This window comes from Sus scrofa, chromosome 13, assembly GCF_054392235.1.
Source record: "Sus scrofa isolate SSC_HxYL_T2T_F1_AM1 chromosome 13, Sscrofa_HxYL_maternal_Yorkshire_Landrace_v2.0, whole genome shotgun sequence".
NCBI classification, from domain to species: domain Eukaryota; kingdom Metazoa; phylum Chordata; class Mammalia; order Artiodactyla; family Suidae; genus Sus; species Sus scrofa.
The window spans coordinates 224037748-224061092 of record NC_139395.1 but is presented as its reverse complement, the minus strand read 5'-3'; the positions used below and the strand labels follow the sequence as shown (position 1 = coordinate 224061092).

The following is a 23345-nucleotide window of genomic DNA, read 5'->3' as shown; positions in this document are numbered from 1 at the left end:
GACGGAGTCTGTGTTGTCAGAACAAAGCCTCGCCCCAAACTCGGGATCCTTCTCAGCATCGAAGGTGCTGACCACACGGCCAGCTCGTCCCCAGGGCTCACCTGTCCACCGTCTGGTTGATGAAGCTGGTCAGCAGCCCCGCGGCACAGAGGAGCTGCTGCCGCGCCGTCTCCAGGCCCTGCTGCTGCTCCTGGAGCGACTCGGGCTCCGGCTCCGGCTCCGGGCAGGGACGCGCTGCCTCCCGCGCCCGCAGCTCCCGCGCCCGTAGCTGCCGGATCTTGTGCTCGTCCCGCTGGTGCTGCAGCGCCAACTCCCGCTGGGACAGCAAAAAGCAGAGACCCTCACACGTGTCCCAGAGCAGAGACCGGAGCCTGGGGTGCACCGGCCGGGCCCCTGGACCGATCCCCACACGCTTTGCCTCAGAGACCCTCAGGGGGCTTCCGGGGAAGGGCCCCCTCCTTCCCGAGGACCCTCAGGCACAGCCTCACGGAGGAGCAGCCCTGGACGCTGCCCTGGCAGGAGGGGTGGGTGGCCAGCCTGGGGACCACCTTCACTGTGGACCAGCCAGGGCCACACCCGCCCAGCACCCAGCCCCTCGGGGGGGGGTGGGGGGCAGACGGAGGGGAGAGCTGGGGGAGGGGCTGCTTGCAGGGATAGGCAGGACAGGGCAGGGCTGAGAGTGACCAGCTGCCAGGCTGACAGGTGGACCGGCCTCCCACCCGGCACCTCCTGGGCAGCGGGTGTGACTCGCCCTCTCCCGGCAGCAGCCACACGAGGAAAGTGAGAGCCTCCCGTCCAGATGAGGAAGCAACAGAACGGAACTGGCGCTTTATTTTGCTTAGAAAAGACGACGTTGGTCCTGAAACAACTCTCAGAGGCCTGGGCTGCCAGGGCCGGAGAAAGACCCCACGACCCCGGTCAATCAACCGCCCACGGTAAAGGTCACCCCAAAAGGACCGCTAGCACCTAAAACGCACATCGAGGCGCATCTGAAGAACAATTACTAATTTAGAGGAGAAAACACTTGGGTTTTTAAGCAACGACATTCCCACACGTTTTCCCGTGCGCGCACCCCCCAAAACCAAATAAAAATTGTGGCCCAGAGTTCCCGTTGTAGCTCAGCAGAGACGAATCTGCCTAGTATCCATGAGGATGCAGGTTCGATCCCTGGCCTCGCTGCACTGTGGTGGAGGTCACAGACTCGGCTCATTTGGATCCCGTGTGGCTGTGGCGGAGGCCGGCAGCTGCAGCTCCCTGGCCTGGGGACTTCCATATGTTGTGGGGGCAGCCCTAAAGAGACAAAAAAAAAAAAAAAAGGCAGAAATTCTGGGCATGGTTTGCAAAGCCCTTTAGGAAGAATGTGACCAAAATCTCTCCTCCCAGGGGGACACGCGCCAGGAGTCCAAGGCCCATGCAGCAGGTGACTCTACCTGCCCCATCGTGGGGGGCTCCCGGCCCGGATCTGCTCTCCCCCCACCCCCACCAACCCCAGACGACTCCTCTGGTCCCAAGGCCTCTGGTGGGGGAACGCGACATTACACACCAGGTGGTTTAAACACCACAGAAAACACACATCCTGACACACAACACGCACACACCACAGGAGAAGCCAGACACGAAAGGCCACACACTGTGTGATTCTGTTAATACGAAATGTCCAGGGTTCCCATCACGGCTCAGCGCTTAGCGAACCCGACTAGCATCCACGAGGACATGGGTTCCGTCCATGGGTTAAGGATCCAGCGTTGCCGTGAGCTGCGGTGTGGGTCGCAGACGAGGCTCTGATCCCTCGTTGCTGTGGCTGTGGTGTAGGCCGGCGGCTACAGTTCTGATTCGACCTCTAGTCTGGGAACCTCCGTATGCCGAGGATGCAGCCCTAAAAAGACAAAAAGACCAAAAAAAAAAAAAAAAAAAAGTCCAGAAGAGACAAATCCACAGACACAGAAAGTAGATCAATAGGGGCCTGAGGCTGGGGTGACCGCAGGGCCATTCAGGGCTGATGAACATATGTAAAAATTTACTATAGGAGTTCCCATTGTGGCTCAGCAGCAATGAACCTGACTAGTCTCCATGAGGACGCAGGTTTGATCCCTGGCCTCTGGCTCAGCGGGTTAAGGATCCGGCGTTGCCGTGAGCCGTGGTGTAGGTCACAGACGCAGCTCGGATCCCGAGTTGCTGTGGCTGTGGTGTAGGTCAGCTGCTGCAGCTCTGATTCAACCCCTAGCCTGGGAGGGAACCTCCATATGCCGAGGGTGTGGCCCTAAAAAGCAAAAAAATAAACAAATAAAAATAGTAAAAATGACTGTAGTGACGGCTGCACAACACTTTGTCCTGAAAACCTCTGAACTGCACAATTTAAATCGGCGACCTCAGTGTTAGGGGACTGGCATCTCACTTTTACTTACTTCTCAGCCATTTCACGGCGGCCTAACCACTAAAAAGACCAGGCCGTCGGTCTTCCCTGCGCATTTTAAAAGCTTTTTATGATTCCACAAAATAGAAAAATAAAAATGAGGAAGGACTTTTCTGAAATTTCAAAATAATATTTTTAAAGAGGGCGAAATAAATGTCAATCTATGAGAAGACACGGGATAGAATTTCCGGTGAAACAAAGGCTTTTGGTTGACCTAAAATGTCTCTCAAACGAAGGCCCATCCAAAAAAGAGAGGCAGGAGCACTTTGCCGCCCACCTGCGAGGCCAAGGCCTTCCTGCCATCAAAACCAGAAACGCCGCCGGAAAAGAGCCACAGCAGACAAGCCCGTGGAAACGGAAACCCAGACTCCCCAACAAAAGACCAGCAAGCTGAACCAGCACCACGTAAGCAAAACTCCACTCCCAGTTCCAGCCGGCTGCACGCCCGCGTGCAAGAACGGCTGGACGCGAGAAAAAAATCCATGGATGTCAAGGGGCAGAGGAAAAGCACATCCAACACTCGGAAGGAACGAGGAGCCGAGGGACCGTCCTCTCTCCGGGGCCTCCACAAAAATCCCACCGCCACCGGCACAGCCCCCGAGGTCGGGACGCAGGCTGGACGCCACCTCACGCCCGCTGGGCACTGCCCACGCGCTGTGGCCGGAGCCGCCAGGCCGGCGCGGAAGCGCAGGGCACGCAAGTTGCGGAGGAACACGGGAGACCGGGTCTGCCGCACAAAGCGCCACCTTTGATGTGGAAAAGCCCAAAGACTCGGCCTTCGAAAACGTCGGACCTGACACCCCAGTTGAGCAGGGCGGTAGGACACGAGAGCCAGGTACTAAAATCACCCACATGGCGACCCACGATCTGAAGACAGAAGTAAAGAGTGACCCCACTTGCAACAGCACCGAAAAAGAGTATTTGGGACTAAACTCAACAGAAGACATGCAAAGCTTTTACCCGTTGAAACGCTGTTGAAAGACACTAGAGAAGCGCGACGGAAACGGAGAGGCCTCTGATTGCACGGGCGGAAGACGAGACACTGTCGCGCGGGGACACGGCTCCCCAGAGAGGCTGGCAGCGCCGCGGGGATCTCCCTGCGCAAGCAGAGGAGCTGAGCTCCGAGGCACAGGGAACCTCGAGGGCCCCGAGCATCCCCAGCAGCCTTGGAAGAGAACCAAGCTGAGGACGCACACGGCCTGACTCCCAACTTGCTGCCAAGCTGCCGCGACCAGACAAGGGACAGCCTCGGGCGTGGCGGGCTCACCAGCATCTCCTTGTCTCTCTGCCACCTCCTCCACTCGTCAGCGTCCGTTCGGCTGGGCCTCAGCTCTGCTCCCGGCCTCGTATCCTTGCATGCGGCCTGCTCTGCCTGTGCCGCGCGGGGCTGCTCTACCTCTGCCTGGGCCCGCGCAGGCCTCTCCCGCCTTCTTGCCAGGGTCTGCGGGGCCTCCACAGGGGGCCTCGGCGCGGCACTTACCTCCTGCTCCCTCTTGACCTCCTCGCGGCACGGGCGCGCCTCGGCCTCCAGGGCCCGCTGCAGGGCTGTCTGCAGCGCCGCCTCCAGCTCCAGCACGCGGGCCTCCTGGCCCTTCAGCTTCTGCAGCAGAGCCTCGTGCACCTGCTTCTCCTGTGTCCGCCGGCTCAGCCGCTCCGTCAGGCGGCGCTCGTGGTGCAGGGCCTCGGCCAGCTCCCGCGACCGGCCCTGCTCGGCCTCCAGGCTCCGCTGCAGCTCGGAGAGGTGGCTGCGCTCCTGCGCCAGCAGCGCCTCGCAGCGCGAGGCCTCGATCTGCAGCTCCTTCCGGAGGTTGTCCTTCGCCGTCTGCTCGTGCTTCAAGGCCACACACAGCTGGTTACTCTGAGCCTGCTGCTTCTCCAAAGACGCTCTCAACTCCTGATCAAAAAGTAAGACGACTGTAAATCAACGACAGTGGAAAAAATAAAAAGCATTTAAACATATAAACAACTAAGACGAGAGACGTTAACCCGTGAGCAGGAGCGCTGAGGGCTTCCTGCCGCCTTTCTGCCGGGCCCTCCCGCCTTGGCTGCTGGCTTCCGATGTCAGCCTTGGGGCGAAAGGAGTGCCTGTGACAATCGCTCCTCCTGCGACCCCCGCCCCCCCGCAGCCCAGAGCCCCGCCCCCTCCCCGCCCTGAAGCACAACACCCAGGACTCAGATGCGCCTGCCCTGTCGGTGCTGCTGAAGGGCAGTCACCCAAACCCCGGCCAGCGGCCAGCGGGTCCAGGCCCACAGAACCTCGCTGGGCACAGTCACTGCAGCAGCCACACCGGGCGCCGGGCGCGGCCTCCACCGCACACGGCTGGGCCCTTCACGGCGGAGGCGGGCAGAGGTGCCCTGTCCCTGGAGGTGCGGCCCCCTCACCGCCCTGAGCCCACGTCACCTCCACGGTCTTGGCGCTCTGGCCCTCCCTCTGCAGGTGCTGCAGCCGCTCCTCCTCCAGCCGGCCCTGCAGGGCCCGCTCCTTCCCGCGCTGGCTCTCCAGCTGCTGCAGTGCGGCCTGCAGGGCCTCCTCCTTACTGTCCAGCACGGACCTGGGGGGACAGGGCTCTCAACGGGACACGCTGGCACCCAGCGCCCTGCCACGTGCTCGGTCCCCACCACGCGCCCACGGGAACACAGTGCCCGCCCAGTGCCCATCACCACACTCGGGCAAACGGCAGCTGCAGGCACGGCCTTTCGCTTCAAGGGCAGGAAGGACGTGGCAGGAGCCACGGAAGTGCCGTCACGACGCGACAAGACGTCGAGAGCGGGACGGGCCGCAGGGCGGCGGGTGGGGCCGGCGGGGCCGCACCTCAGCTGGAGGACCTCCTTCTGCACGTCGTTGAGGGACCTGAGCAGCCGCTCGTTGTCCGCCCTGCACTCGCAGAGCTCAGCCCTCAGCGCGCTGACCGAGCCCCGCTCCACCGCCAGCAGCTTCTGCGCGGCACTGGCCTTCTCCTGCTCCTCGCTCAGGGTCCGCTGCAGGTCACTAGCAATGCGCTTTTCCTGCTCAACCTTATACGCCAACAACTCGACTACAGGAAAGAGAGCGAGCAAATTAAACCGCATCCTTCACCAGTCCAAAGCGAGCTGCACAAACGAGGTGACAAGTCAGAGGACCAGGGAGGGGACAGGATGTGATCACTTTGGGGGACAGGCAGTGTCTATGACCAGAAGTCGCTGTTTCTGATGGTGTCAGGACACGCCTTGTGCTCACACCCCCACCAGCCTCGCCCTCATGGCCAGTGAGCGTCCAGAGACACATGCGCCCAGAGCGGGCAGGACCCCCCGCCATGCAGGCCACGAGGGAGGGACGCCAGGCAGCGCCAGGGGGCTCTCACCCGCTGTTCAGGCCTGGGTCTCTCAGAGGCAGAGGCCAAAGCTGAGCTGAGATGGACCTGCACAGAGCCCACCCTGCCTGGCGCGTGAAGAAATGGGGTCACCCAGAAACGTCACCCCACCCGCCACTCCTGCACTCATTGCCTCCCACCAGACAACTCAGCCCAGGTGGCTTCCATGGAGACCTCTCCCGAAACCAAGGAGGAGACACACCCAGCGCTCCAGGAGGCTGGCGTCACCTGACGCCAAAAACAGAGGAAAGAAAACGACTGTCCCCCCAGGAGCCTCGATGCAAACCCCGCCGATCCAGCCCAGAAGCGCAGGGGCGGGAGGCCCCACGCCCAGGTGGCCCGGGGGCAGGACCGCCTGTCACGGGCCGTCAGAGAGTCTCCCCCGAGCACGAGGCAAGAACGGAGGGAAGGAAGGGAAGAGCGTGGCCAACAGTGCCTTTCCTCGCAGGCGCCATGAGCGTCCACACAGAAATCCCGCTGCCTAACCGGAACGCAGAAACCTGCCACAGGCCACTTAGGCCTCGTTCAAGCTCCGGCGGCCCCGGTAGATGCGGTCCCGCGGCGTCAGCACACTGCTGCCACCGCAGCCCCACCGCCCGGCCCCTGGGACCCTGCGCAGGCCTCGGCCCTGACCGGCACATGCTCGGCCACCTGCCTGCCGCTCTCCCGACAGGGGAGCGTGGGGGACGTGCGCCTGGGGCGGGGCCGAGGGGCCGCACCCACCCTGCCGGCGCAGCTGGTGCTCCTGCTGGCTCCCGCGGGCCTCCGCGCTGGTCAGCGCCGCGCACAGCTGCTGCAGCTTCTCCTGGTTCTGCAGGTGCGTCAGCCGCAGCTGGGCGCGCAGAGCCTGGATCTCGGAGAGCAGGCTGCTCCTGTCCGACAGGCGAAGGTGCTCCAAGGACCTCTCCTGCAGGTCCCCCTGCAGATGGAGTGGAGAGGGCACCGGGGGACGTCAGGCGGGGCACAGGGAGGGGGCCCGAGGCGAGTACCCAGCTGGGGCCGGAACGTGGGCTCGGGGGCCCGGGCCCCTGAGGGCACACGGCGCCGCCCCCAGCATCGCGGTGCGGCTTCCCGGGCCTGGCTGACACCGCCATGCACCTTGACCTCTCTGGGGAGGCACTGGCGGGGTGGGGCTCCCAAGGCCCTCTTGGTGTGACCCTGCGACCCTCTGACCCTGGGCCTGGGGCTCACAACCTGAGGCGGGGCCACCTGGAATCACTCTTTTGCTTTCAAGGCAGGCCGGTTATTGCCACAACAGAGTGAGGCTGTGAAGGAGGCGAACGCGCGGAGCTTCCCGGTTCCCGGGAGTCATGCGTAGAAAGGCACCGTTATCTGTGCACTGGGGCAGGACGTGCTCCTCGGTCACTGCCACGCTCCACTGTCGGTGAAACGCGGCAACCGAACGCACGTGCGGAACCCCTGCCCTGGCGCTCCCTGTCGGTGGCGGGGGGGGGGGGCCCTCCGGGCGGCGAGCAGAGGCGGGGCTCACCTGCCCCTGGACCACCCTCTCCAGCCTCTCCAGCACGGAGCTGTAGCCCCCGGGGTCCGAGCCACGGAGTCGGGCTTTCAGCACCTCCCGCTCTTTTTCAAAGGCCTCCTGGACAACCTGCAGAAACTCCCGCCGCCAGTCGAGGGCCACGTCTGAGGGCTCCTGAAACACCAGGACAAGGAGGTGGTGCTCCTACAGAAGCGTCCTGCAGGTTCAAACGGAACCCGCCCCGAATGAAGGGGACACGCGAGGGCCCGTAACCATCCAGAGACCCCAAGGGCAGCGCTGCATCATGGGCAGACAGCCTCCCGAGCACAACAGGGAGGTGAGATGGAGCAACTGCTGGCAAACGGGCCTCCCTTCCCACCGCAGCACACGAGCCCCAGGAACAGGGGAGGCCAGGCCCTGAGGGGTGGGGGGGCGTGTGCAGGGGAGGAGGGGATGGGTGTGTGGGGGGTGTCTGAAGGGCTGGGCTCAGGCTGCCTGCCCTCTGGCCCCCTGCCCCCTTCCCCTGCAGTTCCCAGCCAGCCTTGGTCCTGCCCATGCTCCCGCCATACCCCATGGCTGGCTGGCACCCCTGCGTGTGGTTCAGCACCTGGCCTTCATCTGTGCTGCCCCCTGGCCGTGGAGTGGACGTCGAGACCCTGTGGCCTCAGGCCTGGCCCCATTCCCATCTCTCTGCACCACGCAGAGCTCCACCCCCCAGCCCCTCCTGCATGAACAGGGCCCAGAAGGCACCAGCTCGGGGCTAGGGCCCAGAGAATGCAGGCGAGAGGGTGGCTGGCCAGAAAACGGCTCCCTGCCCGCCACCGAGCCACCTCTCACTTCTCCATTCCCGCTGATGTGGCCGAGCGCTGGCCTCACACTGCTCCGCTCCCGCTGATCCCTCTCTCCCTCGAAGGCCGGTACCTTCTCTCCCTTCCGGGGCACTGGGGTGGACGCTGCCTCCAGCGGGCCCCTTGGCTCGCCCCTGCTCAGGATGCTGGAGGGCCCATGGCACTCGGACAGGGCCAGGATGTGGTGGCTCTCGTCGCACACCATCTGCAGCAAAGCCTGAAATGGACAAACACTTCAGAAAGAAGGAAAAGCAGCTTTTGAACCCTTTCATCCATCACTGTCCCACGGTCACCCAGGACGGACCAGGCCACCTGCACGGCCTCTGCACCAGAGACCAAAGCCCACTGTTGTAATCATGAGAGCTTCGAATTTCCCTCCCATGACTGTCAGAGACAACGGGGAAACCGGATTGGAAAGGGTGAGTTTGTTAGCTGCTCCGACGACGGCCCCCACTCCCTCACGGCAGACACAGTGCTTGGCAGGGCCTCCAGCCAAACCCCACCGGCACGTCGGCGATGCTGCCTCCTTCCCAGGAGTGCAGCTCCACCCCAGAAGGAGGCCCGAGAAGGGATGGGCCGCCCTGGGGGAGGGGCGCCTGTAGACGGTACCAGGCCAGCCCTGCCATAACCCCAGCATCCCTGCCACGGGGTCTGTGGGCACAGGAGTGGGTCTCTGCACCACCAGGATCTGGGGTGCTGCTTACACAGTCACAGGTCCCTGGGACAAGCAGCAAGGCCATCAATCTCCCCCAGGAGGCTGCATGGAAGGCAGCGTCCCCCCCAGAGCCATCCTCCCGAGAAGCCGGCTCGGACCAGAGTTCAACGTGACCGTGCCCGTGCCCGTCCCCACTCCACATGCACGCAGGTTCCCACAGGAGCATGTTCGGAAAACGCACGGGAAACATGAAGGCAGCAGCCGAGGGGCCTGCCGAAGAGGTGACCAGACACTTAGCCAGAAACAGGCTTTCCTCTACTTCTGATGACGTGGCCCAAAGAAGTGAAAATTAACACGACAGTGCCAGACACCAAACGGCAAGTTACCTTCTCTTTAAAAGCCGTCGCCTTAACACCTAAAACACCTTCATTTAAAACAAGGGATGTGGAGTTCCTGCCGTGGCGAAGCTGAAACGAATCCCTTTAGGGCCCGTGAGGACGCGGTTCGATCCCTGGCCTCGCTCAGTGGGTCAAGGACCCGGCGTTGCTGTGAGCTGTGCTGTAGGTCACAGATGAGGCTCAGATCTGGTGTGGCTGTGGCTGTGGTGGAGGCTGGCAGCTGCAGCTCCAATTCGACCCCTAGCCTGGGAACCTCCATATGCCCTGGGTACAGCCCTAAAAAAAAAAAAAAAAAAAAAAAAAGCAAAACGTAAAAATAGATAAAAATAACCACAACGGATGTGATATAAAACAGATGCTACCACGGCCCCTGGGAAGGAGGGCCAGTGAGGCAGAGAGGTGGCGGGGTGGACGAGGGGGCTGCAGGCCTTGCCGCCCACCTGCCACATCCCACCCGTCCAGAGGCGGCGTTGGAGCGGGAGGGCAGGACTGCCTGGGTCGCGGGCACCCCGCCACCTTCTGCTGGGTAAACGCTCCCCTGGTCATCCAAGGAAGTGAAGTGCGTTCTAAAACCGCTCTGGGGAGGAGCAGCGATGGCAGGCGAGGCCCTGTCCTCGCCAGAGGAGAGCACGGCTTCCCTCGAAGCCTGGCCCACGGCACCCGACCCGGGGGCCTCGGACACACCAGCTCGGCGCCCGGCTGACCTCCAATGAGAGGGTACGGGAGGGAAAAGGCCGGCGGGAAGGCCCCGAAGCCAGGCTCCGGCGGAGGCAAACAGAACGCCCTGACTTAGGCCTGCGGCCTCGGCCGCTTGCGGGCTGGCTTGCTTTTCATTCTTTTTCAATTACTAAGTATCAAGTGCCACACATCATCCTAAGCATAAAGTACAGTCACTAACAACCAAACTTCTTCCTTAAAAATACAGGAATTCGAGGGTTAGACGAGAAACGCTGGATAGAAACGCTGACGGAAGTGTCTCTGCCGCTGTCCGACGGAGAGAACCTGGGGAGGGCAGAACAGACAGAAGACAGGACTCCGCCGATTCCTGGTCCGAAGGAATAAATACAGTTTCGCCCGCAACACCACTGCACAGAAGCATCTACCTAACGCCGAGCCGGTTTCCGTGGGAACACGGCCGCCTGAGTCACTCGCGCCGGCGGCGCTTTGGCCATTTACGTATTCGGCCAACGTTGTGCCCATGACTTTGCCGTAAAAGATTTGCTGACGTGGAGAGAGAAGAAAATCTAGGAAACGTTCCCCCCACATCTGCCTTCTGGGGTGGGCCCTGAACTGATCTCACCGTGCGACCGCCGGGCCCATGGCCACGCGTCACCCCACACGCCTTACACTCCGACGCCGTCACACGCCCATGAAAGCTGGGAAGTGTGCACATTCTGCCTCCAGGTTGAATCCCTGGACACCGAGGGGCTCCCTCCTCTCCTGTCCGAAGAGACCAGCTCCAAGCCAGAGAGGGCATGAGTGGGGAAGGTTCCTGGGCGGCAGGGTGGCCGTCGGGGCTTCTGGAAAAGAGGCTCCGAGGGCCCGTCGGACCCTGCGGCCCTCCCACCACGGCGAGGACAGCCCGCAGTGGGTGTGCGGAGGCGTTCCGGATGCCCCTGGACCACCCGCGGAAACACCTGGCATCGTCCGACACGCCGCGTGGGGTCCGTGTGAGCCGCGTCAGGGCGGAGACGCCCATCGCAGCTGCCCCGCCGACCTGCTGTGCCAGCCGAGAAAGACAACCTTCTGCCCAGGAGCTCAGAAGCAGCCCCGACTACAGACTCCGGAAGGTGAACACACCTCCTGAGCACGAGCTCTGCAGCAGAGCTGGGTGGGGTCTGTGGCGCCACCACCTCCACACGGCCCCTCCCTGCCTCCGTGGGTGCCCGGTGGGGGCAGCCTGGCACGAGAACTCCCAGCACCAAACACACCGAAAACCACAACTACCTCCCCAAACAAGGTCACGGGTTCTAGCCCCGGAACTAAATTCAGGAAGATGAACCCAGTCTTGGAGCTCCCCTGGCTGTGGCACAGGTTCAGGCCCTGGCCCGGGAACTTCCGTATGCTGCGGGCACAGCCCAAAACACCCCAAGCCCCAAACTGAGTCTTCCCCTGGGACTCGTGACCCCCGCACAGGCCCAGCGTCCCCCTCTCGGGACCACGGCTCCCGTGGCCCCGCCAGCCAAGGCCAGGTTCTCAGCCGGGACACCCGGTCCAACGCAGTGCATCGCCTCCCAGAAACACGCACACAAGGTAAAGTCGGCACCGGGCTGCGGCTGCTGCAGCTCAGCCGGGCCTGCGGGACGCCCCCGAGCCCGCCCCATGCCCCCCCCGCCCCGGCATTACCTTCACTCGCTTCGGATGGACGCCCTTCTCCTTCATGGTGCCCGGCGGCTGCCGGCAGCCCCCAGGGGCGGAAGGCGCGGCGGGCCCGGCAGTGGGAGCGCCCAGGCTTTCCGAACCCAGGTCTAGCGTCTCTCCGAAGCCCGAGCCATCACCTAGGAACACGCAGAGTCAGCGGCCAGAACCGCAATGCTGGCAGCGCTCCCCGGGCCTTCTGCGGGGGACCCGCCGTGCGCGGCCGGGCCCCGAGAGCCCAGGGAAGGAAGGAGACGGGGAGCCCCCGGGACAGCAGACGGGTCTTTGTAAAGGCACGAGGGCGAAGCCCATTCAGGAAGGAAACGTACGCCTTGCAACACCGAACACGTCACCGCCCAGGACGGGACCATAGATGCCCAGGTCGCTCGGGCACGGACCAGAGGAGGGGGCCGAGCCCAGGACGAGCAGCAGGCGGGGGCCGGGGGCGCCTGATCTGGAGGAGAAGCCTGGCTGGGGCACCCTCGACAAAGCCTAGAATTCGAGACTCCAGGAACCTCGGGTGGGAGGGGCCTCAAAACAGAAAACAACTCTCAGAAGCACGCGGCTCCCGGATCTGTTCCCGCTCCCGGATCTGTTCCCGAGCCTCGAAGTGGGGCCAGCCCAGCACGGCCTGGAAGCACACAGCAGCTCTTCCGACCCCGGCCTGCACTGACCCACGGGGCCAGTGCGTGAACAAGAGGACAAAATCTCACGGAGCTCTGGGGACGCCAGGCTGCCTTGGGAAATGCGGACGCCCAGCTCCTCAAGTAACTCGCAAGCTCAAAAACGAGGGAGGGAGACACAGAGAGAAAGAGCGAGGCAAAAAACAAGGACAGAGAAGCAAAGGCAGACAGGGCAGAGAAAGACACAGCACACGAACGGGGGAAAGTGTGAGGGAGAAGGGGGGGAGGGTTGTACAGGTTGGAGGGTGAGGGGGGAACAGGGTCAGGCTTATCGGAGGCAAGCACCAGGTGCAGGATGTGTGCGGATGGACCGGAATTTTTTGTACCATCCAAACTCTGAAACTGCAAAAATAACACACGTTTGGCTGACTCACTCTTTCCTTCATTCTTTCCGGCTGGCCCTGGAGGTGATGATCTGGCCTCGGGTTGAGACTCCAGAGACGTTATAATAAAATCTTCAACGTCTTTTTCCTGGTCAAATAGGTAGGTTTTTAAATGGTCATAAAATAACAGCACTGTATCATGGAACTGAATTTCCCAGAGGGAAACTCTAAGTTCCCAATTTATCATCTTCCCCCCCACAGAAACCAAACAAAACTTTTAAAGTTGTGGTCATGAGGTCGGTCATAGGCTCAGAGCAATTTAATCAAACTCATCCACCGTCCTAGGAATATTTTAAAGAAGTCACAGGCAAATAGTCTGGATTTTAAAAATTCTGCCGGATGCAGCATATGGATATGAAATGATAGTATTTTCACACATGAAATTATACATATCCCATTATTTTTCATCTCATTTAATCTGAGATACACAAAATCACGAATTACGTTCGAGAAAATACACCCTAAGCCAGAAATAATACCTTAAAGGGTTCTTGATTGATTAGATGGTATGTGGAATTGCTACACATGAAACACAACTGAAAATGAATCTAACAACGATATTCCAGACGAAGCACCCTACCCGTATGCAGACTACACAAGAAGAGGAATGAATGATTTATGCGTCCAAAGCCACTCTGAGTTGGCGCTTAGGCCTGCCGTGAATTTCTGAGCAAGACTAACGCATTTCAAGTATTTTGAGAGCAACCGAAGTGTTCTCAATGTTCCTATGAGAGGAGACCTGGCTCCATCCTGCCGCGCACCGGCCATCCCACACTTGCTGCCCAGGGGACTCACTGCCAGGTGCTCGCTCGGCCCAGGCCATGTTGGGAGATGAACCAACAATGGCTGCAGCTATGACCCCACTAGCCACGCAGGCACAGCCCAGTGGGAACACACGCCTGGGGCCCTGGCATCCTGTGGGCCTGAACCAAGACAGCACCGGTGGAGACCACTTACCACAGCCACCCTTTGAGCAGGGCGGTCAGCGGAGGGAGCCCTGTCTGCAGCCAGCGGAGACGCTGCCCGCCTAGGGGCCATTCCTGCTGCTGACTCGTCCGGGTAACAAAGCAGGCCTGACTGGTCAGCCTGGAGCAGCCAGGTGCTTGGCCCGTCCCATAGGGAGGTATCCAGGCTGCGCTGGCTCAGGGCATCCGAGCAAGGTGTCAGGGGCAGGCTGGGCAGGGGCTCAAGGGTTGAGTCCTTCCTGGCGACCTCCGGGGAGCTCCAGGAGGACAGGTCCATCGTCCTGAGCATGTTCTTCACGGGCTCGGGTCCCTCGGTGTTGGCAAGGTCATGGGAGCACCCATGCAAACTCTCCTGTAAGCTGCCTGATCCATCCTGCAAGGCGACCGGCTCTGCCATGGGATCATCTGGCATCTTGTTTTTTATCAACGCATCCTGATTTCCAGTCACATCAGTGAGATCCCACGTGGTTCCATTGTCATTGCACACACTGACGGGAGGTGATCCGTTGGCCTCCTCACTGCTACTGGAACTACCACTCAAACTATTTTCTAAAACATGCAAAGATGCCAACGTCTGTTGAAATTTAAAGTCCTCCATCTCGACTTTCTGGAAGCTCATAGAACATACCAGATGATTCAGTTTTTCTTGAAGTTGTTTCACCTGAGTTATGAGATCAGCTTTCCGCAGATGACAGTCTTCTAGCAGTTTCTCCTTATCCTAAAAGTAAGCAAGAACATGCACACAGGAAAATTACTGAATGATACTCTGTCAGGCTTGTCTGTTATTTATAAGTGAATTTCAGAGACTGAACAGTTGAGGATGAGATTCCATGATTCCCTTAGTCCCTCTAAAGATTTCAAGTTTTAAAAAACTGCAGGAAAGACAGACTCACAGCTTAAAACTTGTTGCCTAAATGGCAACTGTTGAAGATAATCCTGGAAAGACAGCAGTGCAGGAAGCACCAGGAATCCCTCTCCCTACCTGGACAACTACACTGGCAGAACGTATCCGATATATAGAGAGGACTATTCCGTAGGGTCTGTTGAAGGCTTGCAACCTCCAGCTGAAGCCTGTGAGGGTAGGCTGCTCTCAGCTCTTAGCACAGAAGCAGCTGCCCATCCCTCCCCAGGGCCCAGAAGCGCATGGATCCCCAGAGCATCATGCAGCAGCTTGGGAAGGCAAAAAGGGCCCTGTCCTCCAAGACTGGAAATGTGTGCCCTGACTTCTGCTTCTGATCCCAGAGGAGCAGAGAGAGACAGGAGGCCCTGGTTGTTTCACCTGCTCCCACTGCTTCAGCCCCTGACCCTCTGGCTGAAATGACTTTCAGGGGATTTAAAGGAAACTGTATCCCCATCATTTTTTCCTTTTGGGAAAAAATTCAAAACTAGGACATTCAAAAACAATAAATAAATAAATAAATAAAAATAAAAAACACATTAGGAGTTCCCATCGTGGCGCAGTGGTTAACAAACCCGACTAGGAACCATGAGGTTGCGGGTTCGATCCCTGGCCTTGCTCAGTGGGTTAACGATCCAGCGTTGCCATGAGCTGTGGTTTAGGTCGCAGACGCGGCTCGGATCCTGCATTGCTGTGGCTCTGGCGTAGGCCGGTGGCTACAGCTCTGATTCGACTCCTAGCCTGGGAACCTCCACATGCCACGGGAGCAGCCCAAGAAAATGGCAAAAAGACCGAAAAAGAAAAAAATAAGTAAAATAAATAAATAACTAGGACATTCAAAAACAACTGCACAGACCAAGGAAATGCTGAACTGACTGTGTGCTGAGGAAAGGCACAGGCTCAGAAAAGATCTGAGAACCTAAGTTTACACCCCAGGCTGATCCTTAGGACCCAGACCAGACATCAATGAAAAAAGGCAAACACAATAACGAAAAACAGCAAAGATCGAGCAAGTGGGAGTCTGATTTCCAGATTTACTACATTATTAGATGAAAAGAGTTCAGTATTCAAAATACAAAATCACAAAGCAAGCAAGGAAATGGGAAAATAAGGCCCATGCATAGCAAAAAACCATATCAACAGAAACCATCCTCGAAAATGACCTGATGGATTTACTAGACAAAGACTTCAACCATCTTAAAGATCTCAAAGAACTAAGAAAAATATGGAGAAAATCAATAAAAGAATCTATGACCAAAACAGAAAAATAAGGAAAAAGAAAAAATACGGAGTTCCCGTCATGGCTCAGCAGAAACGAATCTGATTAGCATCCATGGGGACGCAGGTTCGATCCCTGGCCTCGCTCGGTGGGTTAAGGATCTGGCGTTGCCGTGAGTTGTGGTATAGGTTGCAGATGCAGCTCGGATTCCACGTTGCTGTGGCTGTGGTGTAGGCCGGTGGCTTCAGTTCTGATTGGACCCCTAGCCTGGGAACCTCCATATGCCACGGGTGTGGCCCTAAAAAGACAAAAAAAAAAAAAAAAAAAAAAAAGAAGAAAAAGAAAAAAGAAATCACAAAGAAATTCTGGAGCAGAAGAATTTTTAAAATTTTTAACTTGAATTAAAAGTACACTAAAGGGATTCAAAGGCAGGTCTGAGAAGGCAGAAGAAAGAATTCATGAACTTGAAGACAGAACACTGGAAATCATCCAGTCTGAGGAAAAGAAAAGATTGAGAACACTAAAAGGAGCCTAAAAGGCCTGTCGGACACCCTCAAACAAACCAGCATGGGCAAGATGATGTCCCAGAGGTGGAGGGAAAGAGACTACATGAGGATAGAATAAATGAAAGCATTCCAAATTTGATAAAAGACATGAACATAAATGCCCAGTAAACTCAAAGAATTCCAGTTCAGTTAAACTCAAAGAAACCCACGCCAAGACATGATAATCAAACTTACAAAAAGCCAAGCCAAAGAGAGAATCTTGAAAACAGCGAGAGAGACGTGATTTGTTCACATACACAGGATCCTCAGTAAAATTACCAACAGATTTCTTCACCAGAAACTTTAGAGGCTAGGCCAGAGGACAGTGGGTCAATATATTCAAAGTGCCAAAAGGAAAAGAACTGTCAACTAAGAACCCTAAATCCTGCGAAACCGTCCTTCGAGAGTTGGTTAGAAATTAAGACCCTCCCAGATAAATAAAAGCTGAGGGAGTTTGTTACTACTAAGACCTGCCTTATAAGACGTGCAGGTGAAATGAAAGAACTCTAGATGGTAACTCAAAGCTGCATGGAGAAATAAAGATCTAAATAAAGGCAAATACACAGGCAGCCATAAAAGGTAACGTCATTGTAATAACTGCAACTGCACCTTCTCTCCCATTATGAATTAAAAGACTCACATGCATATTCTTAAGTTATTAGTCTAGTTAGTATTACTCTAGTTTCAGTTGGTAACTCCACATGTGGTCTTCCACATAACTTAAGAGATAAAAAAAGAGATTAATGTATTGAAAGGAATTACTAGTTTATGTTCTGAGCCATAGAAATATATAGATGTCATTTTGTTATATCAAAAATTGAAAGGAGTGGGGATGGAGCTATAAAGAAACAGTGTTACATGTTATTAAACTTAAGCTGTAAAAAAATTTAAAAAAATAAAAATAAAAATTTAAAAAAATTAAAAAATAAATAAAAAATAAAAAAATAAAAAAAATAAATAAACTTAAGCTGGTTTAGGGAGTCCCCTGGTGGGTAAGGATCTGTCGTTGTCACTGTTGTGGCTTGGGTTTAACCCCTGGCCTAGGAACTTCCACATGCTACGTGTGCAGCAAAAAACAAACAAACAAAAAACTCAAGCTAGTATAATTCGGATCAGTGTTTTATAATGTTAGGAGGCCAAATGTGAAAACAGCTATAAAATATACACAAGGAGAAATGAGAAAGGGATTTAAATATTTCACTATTAAAAAAAAAATCAAGGGAGTTCCCATTGTGGCTCAGTGGTTCACGAATCTGACTAAGAACCATGGAGTTGCGGGTTCCATCCCTGGCCTTGCTCAGTGGGTTAGGGATCTGGCGTTGCTGTGAGCTGTGGTGTAGGTTGCAGACACGGCTCGGATCCCACATTGCTGTGGCTCTGGCATAGGCCGGCAGCTACAGCTCTGATTAGACCCCTAGCCTGGGAACCTCCATATGCGCGGGAGCAGCCCTAGAAAAGGCAAAAAGACAAAAAAAAAAAAAAAAAAAAAAAATACCAAGCAATCTCTATGAAAATTCCAAAGACATTTTTTGCAGAAATAGAAAAAGCCATCCTGAAATTCATATGGGATTTTAAAGGACCCCCAAACAGCCGAAACAATCTGGAAAAAGAAAGCTGAAGGACTTACACTTCCTGACTTCAAAACTTATGACAAAGCTACAGTTAAAAAAAAAAAAAGTCATGCTGGCATAAAAACAGACATATGCAAAAGTACAGAAAGCCTAAAAATAAACTTTCGTATGAACCATCAAGTGATTTTTAACCATGGAGACAAGACCGTACAATAGGACCCGCAACTGATGCTAGGACCACTGGATACCCACATACAGAGGAATGACGCTGGGCCCTTACCTAGAACCGCATGAGAAACTAACCCGAAACAGATCAAAGACTTAACCGCATAAGAAACTAACCCGAAACAGATCAAAGACTTAAACGTAAGGTCTAAAACTACAGAACTGCTGGGCCCTTACCTAGAACCGCATGAGAAACTAACCCGAAACAGATCAAAGACTTAAACGTAAGGTCTAAAACTACAGAACTGCTGGGCCCTTACCTAGAACCGCATGAGAAATTAACCCGAAACAGATCAAAGACTTAACCTCATACAGAAACTAACCCGAGACAGATCAAAGACTTGAACGTAAGGTCTAAAACTACAGAACTGCGAAGAAAACATACAGAAGAAGCTTCACAACACTGGACTTGGCAAGGATTCCTGAGCCATGACACTAAGCGTACTGGAAACAAAAGACAAAGTAGACTCCACGACATTTTTTAAATCTGTGCAACAAAAGACACGATCCACAAAGCAAAAATGCAGCCCACAAAATGGGGAAAAGTATGTGCGAATCGCATACCTGATATGGGATTAATACACCCAGAAACAAACAACTTTTAAAATTCAGTCAAAAAAATCCAAACGACCTGATTCAGAACCCGCCACAGGATCTACACAGACAGCTCTCTGAAGAGCATGCACAAATGGCCAGTAAGCACACGAAGAGACACCCAGTACCACTAACCCTTTGAGAAACGCAAAGCCAACTACAATCAGCACCTCACACCCATGAGGATGGCGAGTGTAAAAATCAAAACCACAAGCAAACCAACCAACCCACGGAAAATAACACGAGGGTGAGGATGTGGAGAACTGCAGCCCTTGTGCCCTTTGATGGGAATGGAAAACGGCACAGCCACGCGGAAAACACTGCGGCAGCGCCTCAGAACGTCAGAAATAGGATTACCACGTGATCCAGCAACTCTCCTTCTGGGTCTGTGAAAAGTACTGAAATCAGAGCCTCAACGAGATATCTGAGACTGTTCACACGCAGGTTCACGGTAGCATCATCCACAGTCACTAAAATGTGGAAGCAGCCCACGTGTCCACCAAAAGGCGAACCGGTAAGAGTAAGGTGGTGTATACACATCATCAAAAAATATTATTCGACCTTAAAAAAGTAGGGAATTTTGGATTCCTGCTGGCACAGCGGGTTAAGAATTCGAATGCAGGGGCTCAGGTCGCTTCGGAGGCTTAGGTTCAATCCCTGGCCCAGCACAGTAGGTTAAGGGATCCAGCACAGGCCATAGCAACAGCTCGGATTCAACCCCTGGCCCAGGAACTTCCATATGCCATGAGTGAGGCCATAAAATCATATTTTTTTTAAAAAAAAGGGAAGGGAATTCTAGCACAGGTTACAACGTGGATGAATTTTGATGCTATTATTCAGAGTGAAATAATCCAGACAAAAAAGACAAATACTGTCTGATTCCACTTATGTAAGATACTTTAGAGCATCTCAGAAAGCATGGAGGAGCAGAGAGCAGAACGGTGGTCGCCAGGGGCTGGGAGAGGAGGTAAGAAGCTGTCGTTTAAACGCACAGAGCTTCAGTTACAGGATGAAGAGCGCTACCTGGTTGGACGGTTACGTCACATCATGAATGTATCTGATATCACTGACGATACATGTTTAAATGATTAAGCTGTAAATCGCACGTGTGTTCTACAGCACATACAAAGAGACAACTGTCATAACCTATTTCTGTGCCAGCTTATTGATGACATACTCTTTCTTTTTTTAAGGAAAAGAAGGCTGGAAGGTTCTACATGCAAACATTGGAAAAATCAAAACTGTGATTTATGGAACGAATTTGTAACTTCCCTGTGTATAGCTTCTAATAATTTGGTAACCAGCTCATGACATTCCAGGACTGAGCTTTCTCTAAGGATTCAAACAAATGTCCCTATCATAAGGGCACTAAGACAAGTTGGCTCTACAGAGTCAGAGGAAAAGTTCTCTCCAAGCAGAATCTATTTTCGGAGAGGATGTGATAAACACGTGACACCAGATTCAGGCATCTTTCAATGCTACAGGCCCAGGCCCACGGGAATTCAGAAGCTCCCAATTTCCCAGCACCAATGTGGTGCCCGTGGAACCACCCAGGAGGTCAGGGCTGGCACACAGCAAAGCGTGCACTGCCCACACCCGCAGCGGGCCTGGCTCCTGAGAGCCCGGCTCTGAGCAGGCTTCGGAACCAAGCACACTCGCGGTTCTCAGAACGTCTCGGCTCTGCAACAGTTTGATGTTGCCAACCTGCCACCCCCAACCCAGGACAAGAAGAGTCAGCTTTCTGGTGACATCAGTGCTGGAGGTGAGACCTTCCAACCTGCTGACTGTGGACTGCGCTGCTCTTCACTGCCGGGAGGATGAGCGAACACATGCAGGAAAGCACCTGACAGTGAACATGAAGCCCTTCCAGGTGAAACAAAGGTTGGCAGCGAAGGCCACGGGGAGCAGTGCGGCCGCAGGTGTGCCACCCTCAGGTGGAAAGCCCTAGACACAAGCCCTGGGGCCCAGTGCAGCCCACTGCTCACTCTGTGCAAGCTGAGTAGACCGTGGAAAACACGGCCTTAAGTCAAATGCATGGGAAATTTCAGAACGAATCTGGCCAGCACGGAGCCGCCACGAGCGACGGCCTGGGAGGAGGCGTCCCTGTGCAGTCCCTGTGACCTGTGTGCCACTGCAGCCAACGGCAAGGGGGGGGTCCTCTGCCCGGGACGGGCTCCAGGGCTCTGTGCCCCCACCCCCCGAACGTGCCCAGGCACCTTCACTGTTTCCGACACTTGGTCGCCGTCCTCCGCACACCAGCGCGTGTCCTTTCTCGCCAGGAGCAGCTCAGACTCCAGCTGCCGCTGGCAGGCGGTGAGCGCCGACAGCACGCTGTCCTGCCCGCGGGGGCCTGCGCGGTTCAGCACTGCCTGCGCTTTGGCAGCCTCCCCTGGGCTCTACGAGAGGCAGAGACAACAACACTGATGCTACTGATACGCGGCCAAAGGCGCCAGAGCAGAAGCGCGGTGACCCAGGGCTCCGGAGCGGGCACACCAGCCTGCGGGCCCGAGGGAAAGTCCTCACTCAGCTCCCGACCAGAACCACACACGTGGAGCAGGCCCACAGCAGGTCCGGATGTGCTGGAGGCTGGGGGGACCCCACAAAGCACGGCCCCCCACGGCTGTTAAACACACAGCAGCTCCTCCAACTCCCAGCCTGCACCCCCAGCTCCCTGCCCACACCCCAGCTCCCCGCCCGGACCCCCAGCTCCCTCACCTCCCCACCTGCACCCCCAGCTCCCCGCCCGGACCCCCAGCTCCCTGCATCCCTTGTGGCCTGAGAAGGAAGGAGCGCACCTGAGGGCTGCTGGCCTGGCCATGGGGGGCCTTGGCCAGCTGTCTGCTGCCCACGTCCTGCCCCGGCTCTTCAGCACAGGAGGCCTCCTCGGCCCAGGGCCCCTGCCCCTGCGAGCTGCCCGCCCCGCAAGGGGGCAGGCCGGCCCCCTGAGCCGGCTGCTCGTCCAGCTCCTTCTGGCACCTCAGGAAGCACTGGGTCAGCGCCTGCAGCTGGCGGCCAAGGCGGACACACTGTGCGCGGAGCCGCTGCAGCTCGGGGGGCTCAGCGGCGGGCGCCAGCGGCTGCCGTTCCAGGGCGCGGCGGAAGCGGGCGACGGCCGACAGCAGGGCCTCCAGCTCGGAGGCGTGGGCCGACCTCTGCGCGGTCAGGGCGGCGACCTCCGCCTCCCTCGCTGCCAGCTCCTCTCCCTTTGCGGCCAGGGCAGCTTCGAAGGCTCGGATCTGGGAGGCCAGGCCCTGCACCTCGGCCTCCAGGAGCGCGGCACTGGGCTGCAGCTCGCGCAGCTGCCGGGCGGCCGCCTCCTCCGCAGCCCGCAGGCGCTGCTGCAGGGCCGCCAGGGCCCGGCCGTGCCCACGCTCCTGCTCGGCCAGCTGCCGGCTCAGGGCCTCCTTGGCCTCGAGGGCGGCGTGCAGCTCGCCCTCCAGCGCCGCGCGGGCCTCGGCGCCCTCCGCCCCGAGACCCAGCAGCTCGCTCCGCAGGTTCCCAGCGCCGCCGTCGCTGACCTCGTGCCCCGCGGGCTCCGCGAGGGACAGCTCCCGCTGCAGCTTCTCGATGACCTCGTGCAACTGTTCGGTCTCTTCGGCCCTTTCCCTCTGCAAGCGCTCCTGGTTCTGCCGCAGAGTCTCAATGACGGACCTGAGCTCCTCGATTTCCGGACTTCTGGTGTGCGCGGCCTGAAGGAAAAGCGCGTTTCAGAGGCCGACCGAGTGCACCGAGTGCCCCCTGCAACTCCGAGCTCAGCCTGAGCTCATTCTTACAGAAGAGGAGGGGCCCCGCAGCTGAGGGAACAGCATTTGAAAAGCGCCCCAAACATCCAGCGACTTCCGGAACCTCCGAATGGTCACAAAGTCGTGTCCGCAGCTGCCGCCCTGCTGCTGGTTCTAACACGTCGGTGAAGGCCACAGCCCATCGCCGTCAGGGACCTCAACCCTCAGGCACCCGGGGCGGGGGGGGGGGGGGCTCTAACTCAGCCGCAGGTCAGTCAAGGGCCCCGCACGCTCACGTTTTCACCACCTTTCAAATGTCTAGTTGGTTCACGAATTTAAACACGCTGGTTTCTATGATGCCCCCAAGGGGATGCTTAGATTTGGGTGTGATTCTAACATGAGAAGAGAAGCATACGAACAAAAGCGAGAAAACTGGGCTACAGGGACTGAGCATCCGTGAAGACCACGCACGAGCCGGAGCACAAAGCACACCGCCTACACTGTGCCCGGCGGACATGGGGACACCACACGCCAGGTGGCCAACCATGCTTCACCCGTGCTAGTTAACCTAATTCTTCTCAACAGGCTCAAGGTAAGAAATAGGATTCTTCCTACTTTATTTATTTGTTTGTTTGTTTTGGCCACCCTGTGACACACGGCGTTCCTGGGCCAGGGACCAGATCCAGGCCGTAGTTGCAACCTAAGCCACAGCTTGGGCAATGCCAGATCCTTAAGCTGCTGTGCGGGGCTAGGGCTCGAACCCACATCCTAGCACTCCCAAGATGCTGCCAATCCCATTGCACCCCAGTGGGAATTCCATTTCTTCCTATTTTAAAGATGGGATAATTGAAATTTAGATAAGAAATATCTTGCCAAAACCACAAAAATGGTAAACGAAAAAGTCAGCATAGAAATCTATGTCAGGAGTTCCCGTCGTGGCTCAGTGATTAACGAACCCGACTGGCATCCAGAGGACGAGGGTTCAATCCCTGGCCTCGCTCAGTGGGTTAAGGATCCAGTGTTGCCATGAGCTGTGGTGTA

General features: G+C 56.8%; 1 protein-coding gene across 28 annotated transcripts in view; it reads right to left on the bottom strand.

Moving 5' to 3' along the window:
- Positions 1-23345, bottom strand: part of PCNT (pericentrin) — a 109031-nt gene that overhangs the window by 10661 nt on the left and 75025 nt on the right. For 13 of the 28 annotated variants that reach the window (XM_084992362.1, XM_084992366.1, XM_084992380.1 and 10 more), the window contains 12 exons: positions 21378-22271; positions 20799-20978; positions 13523-14248; positions 12557-12653; positions 11488-11639; positions 8078-8305; positions 7253-7414; positions 6487-6682; positions 5226-5448; positions 4815-4965; positions 3681-4307; positions 102-316 (listed from right to left, as the gene is read on the bottom strand). In XM_084992362.1, the coding sequence (XP_084848488.1) occupies positions 102-316; positions 3681-4307; positions 4815-4965; positions 5226-5448; positions 6487-6682; positions 7253-7414; positions 8078-8305; positions 11488-11639; positions 12557-12653; positions 13523-14248; positions 20799-20978; positions 21378-22271 (3851 nt within the window). The remainder of the gene's footprint in view (positions 1-101; positions 317-3680; positions 4308-4814; positions 4966-5225; positions 5449-6486; positions 6683-7252; positions 7415-8077; positions 8306-11487; positions 11640-12556; positions 12654-13522; positions 14249-20798; positions 20979-21377; positions 22272-23345) is intronic. The other 15 variants (XM_084992378.1, XM_084992384.1, XM_084992379.1 and 12 more) reach the window with 5 other exon arrangements.